General features: G+C 36.3%; 1 protein-coding gene across 1 annotated transcript; it reads right to left on the minus strand.

Moving 5' to 3' along the window:
* On the minus strand, positions 1-3,685 carry LOC141250895 (uncharacterized). Its single transcript, XM_073670152.1, has 11 exons — positions 3,545-3,685; positions 3,366-3,461; positions 3,087-3,292; positions 2,695-2,940; positions 2,474-2,612; positions 2,182-2,394; positions 1,261-1,466; positions 987-1,184; positions 812-911; positions 200-402; positions 1-118 (listed from the first exon to the last, which is right to left on the minus strand). The coding sequence occupies exons 1-11, from the start codon at positions 3,683-3,685 to the stop codon at positions 1-3; spliced, it is 1,866 nt and encodes a 621-aa protein (XP_073526253.1).
* Positions 3,686-3,936: the final 251 nt, after the last annotated feature.

A 3,936-nucleotide genomic window follows, 5' to 3' on the forward strand; every position in this document is an offset into this window, starting at 1 on the left:
TTAGCGCCTCTGTTCAACAAAGATTCTTCCCTCAAACAAGTCTGATAGCTTATGTTCAAGATCCTCGGGAGTGTACTTGATGTATTTGTTTGGGTATTTACCACCATCAACACTCGACCTATACCACAGAAAGAAACACACATTTAGGAGATGAACTGATCATTAATATTAAAGAGAGAGATGAAGAAGAATTTTTTACCGAAAGCGGTTAGTGAAAGATCTGTAAGCAGGCAAAAGAACCTCCGCAATAGCAAGCCTTAAGGACTCACGTAACTCCCCGTCAGGGACGCTCCATTCAGACTGTCTTTGGTGAAGTTCCTCGAACTCGCTGTTGAAATTCTTGAACCTCTCTCTTATTCTTGCTTTTGTAAGCTCACCCGATACTGTTATGTGTTGTAGGATCTGCATATATATATATATACAACAGACGATTTTTGTCATATAAATGTCACGGATTTTAAAGCTTAACATCAATTCACAGTGAAGTGAAGTTGACATTGATTTATTATTCATTTCTACAATCATTTTCATAAAAGTTTCTTAATATTGATATTAAAATTAATAAAAAGAAAAACAAAATATAAACATACAAAATGCAATTCAGACAGTACCCATTAGAAGCAATAGTAGATACAACCAAATTCCAATGGTTTGTATCTGATAAATTTCCATGAAACGCTATAACGGAAAATACTTGAGGCTAAAATCTTTAAAAAACGGATGTAGTAGATAGCAAAAGAAGACTTGTTAACACTCTATCACATATATATATGAGAAACTAAGTAAAAGAAATGCATGTAATGATGTATACCTTTGACCATGCAACCCTCTTGTACTGATTTGCATGCTGTTGGACAGTTCTCCTGTGTATATGAACCCAATCATCTCCTAATAACTCATTCATATCGGACCTGCAACAATTTCATTAGGACAAATTCTGGTAGTTTACTTACTGTGAAGAAAACTATAGAGATTTCTTCACAAACCTGCGAACGGAGCTGACTATGTAGTGTACATTGTTCATAAGAAACAGCTCCATTAATGCAGGATCTTTATACAGCTTTGATTTACCATCCAGATTATTCAGAAGAGACTGTACAATATGTGTGGTAACAGATGATAACTGAGCTTCTGCATCAGGACTTCCACAATCTTGGAGTAATAGTTTCAGAGTGGATTGATAGCTGAACAAGTAAATTCGTAATTTCATATGCGTATTCAGATTCCATAAGTGAAAGGAGGGCAAAAATGTAAACTTACTCAATGAAGAACTTGGTGTAGTTGATGACGTAACTGGTTAAAGGGTGAACAGTTCCATCAGAAACGGGGCTTTTTGTTGCATCCTTTTCAACTGCAACTTCAAATTCATAAAATGTTTGCTGCGCTGTTTGTGCTAGACGTTTAGTTAGTGCTGCTGCAGATTCTCTCACTCCTGTGCATTGTGTATCGCTAAAAGTGGATTCAATCTGTCCATTCAAGAGTGAAGATACAAAGCCTTTTATCAGTTTTAAGGTAGACACCCATTTATATACCTCTATAATAATATGTGGTATGAATAAAGTAAATATAATGTCATACAACAATGATAATAGATCTAAACTAGTACGTGAACTGCTGCCTTGCGCGTTTTTGTATATATAAATATATATTTAACAAAAATTATTATGATCTTAAGCACACAAAAGTATACATGATAAAACTATACTCCAGCAAAGACAATTCTTAATTAAGAAATTAATATTACCTAATAAAGATGAAAATGGAAAGTAAATGTTATATGAGTAATGAATTTTGAATATGCTCAAGTTAAAAGATATGAAGAATATGATTAAGGTAGGTATAGATGAGAAGGATATTTTTTGATAAATAAATTTGAGATTTAGGAAAGAGTAATTAGGAATAAATTAGAAGGGTAGATAAGTAAATGAAAGAAATTAAATGACGATGTGGCACATCTAGATGATGACACATAGGAAAGGGAAGTTTGGGTTAGTAGTATTGAAGTATTTATTGATTGATTATTGCAGCTCTTTTGATGCATTGCATTCTACAGCAGGTCCTAAGTTCTATGTGGAATTTAATTCACACTTAATAACCCAAAATTCCCAGCTAATAATAATCATGCAAATGAAGAAGTGCTTTTGTATGAAGGACAAGAACTAGAGATCGAGCAATGCGTACCTCCGGTAGAAGTTCTCTCATAGTCTCATACATGTCCAGCAGCACAAATAACTTTTCTGGTGATCTCTTGCATTTGGATATTGTATCTCCAAAATTGAACATAATTTCGATACTATTGGAAACAACTTCAGCAAAGCATAATGTACTGATAGACTCAATCCCAGGAAATATTTGATCAGCAACTTTCTTTTCGCTTGGAAACAGAAGTTTCACCTGATTGGATACCATAACAATCAATCATACAGTAAATATAACTGTAATTTGGTTTATCTTACAGAAGCTTGTATCATACCGCTATACGGATATATTGGATCCAATTTCCAATCTTGCCCTCAAGGATTTCCCATGGTATCTTCTGCAAATCATTATCTGTAAGTGCCTCCATCCCAAGTTTATTTAGGCTTAGCTCCAATGTAGCTGAACGAACTTCCCTACAAGATAAACTACAGATTAATTTCCCGATATAACACAATTTTGGCATGTAAAATAGGGATAAGAGATCAAGGTATTTACCTGTAAGTTTTTGTTAATTGCTCCTGGTAACCAGCACCAGCGAGATGATAAGTCATACGATGAAGCAATTGTACAGCATGTGGTGGTATAAGGGTGAGTGGTTTACACACAATGTTCTCTGATTCCTTATGATCAGTAGAGCTACTTGACTTGCCATTGATCTTCTCCTTATTTCCATGGGAAGATGAGCATGGACGTAAAGATTTTGGGAGGCATCCATAGAGATTATCAGGTTCTGCAGGTTTGCTGAAATATCAGAACATTCCACTTTCAATCTCCATCAAAATCAAAAGTTGAGAACCATTGTAAGCATATCAGCATTTCAACTAAATTCTTTCAGTTAAGTACTTATTAGCATGCAATTTATGAAATTGAAACTCTTCCTACTATACCTGTAGAGTACTAAAAGGTTTTTAAACTCATCGCCAAGCTTAGCAATGCCCTCAGCCAGCAAGTTGTTAGCACTACTTTGTGCAGCATTGTTAGTTTTGAAACGACTAGTGTTGCTGAAGAACTTGACATTGCTCTTTAGCTGATCAATTGCTTTGAGATAACTCTCCAAATTCTCGTGTGGTCCTTTAAGTATGCTGACCTCAGCCTGCATTTTCGGGGGAAATCCTAATCATTCTTCTGCCGAAATTACAAACCAATTGTGAAAAAATGCGAGATACCTGATGAGAAAGATCAAGACGATAGAGAATAGCTTCCGATTGCTTTAGAACTTTATCGATGTTGTCTTCCGCGCGGCGGATGGAAAGCGTCCGTATCTGCCGAATATATGATATCAGTTGGAAAAGAGAAGAAGAAGAAGAATATGGAGGAAAGAGAAGAGAAGAGAAGAGAGAGATGCCTGGGTGGGGCGCATGGCGGTTTCAAGGACGGAGAGGCGGTTGTCGAAGGAGCCGAGGACGGAAACCATGGTGTCAGTGATGGTTTGGCTCTTGAACAACGACTGCTTGATGAAGGCGGCCTTCTCTGCTAGGGCTTCCATCTCCATTACTGGAAGCTCCGTCATTCAATTCACATTCCTTGATCTGTTTATTGAAGATTGATTTGGTTTGGATATGGAGAGAAAATATCCAGCGTATTCTGTTAATCTCCTTTTTCGATGGTTTGTTGATCGGTTTCATGATCGTCTCTTGCCTTGCCAGTATCCCTGGCCTTTCTCAAATTCAGTTTATATATTCCATTTTTATTTCTTTTTTTCTTCTCCACGATCAACATCTTTCCTCAAACTAATGA

This window comes from Phyllobates terribilis, unplaced genomic scaffold (genome assembly GCF_046119375.1).
Source record: "Phyllobates terribilis strain yellow unplaced genomic scaffold, ASM4611937v1 Scaffold_6338__1_contigs__length_45181, whole genome shotgun sequence".
NCBI classification, from domain to species: Eukaryota; Metazoa; Chordata; class Amphibia; order Anura; family Dendrobatidae; genus Phyllobates; species Phyllobates terribilis.

Excerpts from the sequence above, each read along its gene's own strand:
- LOC141250895 (XM_073670152.1), bottom strand. The coding sequence starts at position 3,685 with ATGGAAGCCCTAGCAGAGAAGGCCGCCTTCATCAAGCAGTCGTTGTTC. Across the intron at positions 2,613-2,694 it reads CAATTAACAAAAACTTACAG|GGAAGTTCGTTCAGCTACAT; the intron begins GTAAATACCTTG and ends TTTATCTTGTAG. Across the intron at positions 119-199 it reads TCTTTCACTAACCGCTTTCG|GTCGAGTGTTGATGGTGGTA; the intron begins GTAAAAAATTCT and ends TCTGTGGTATAG.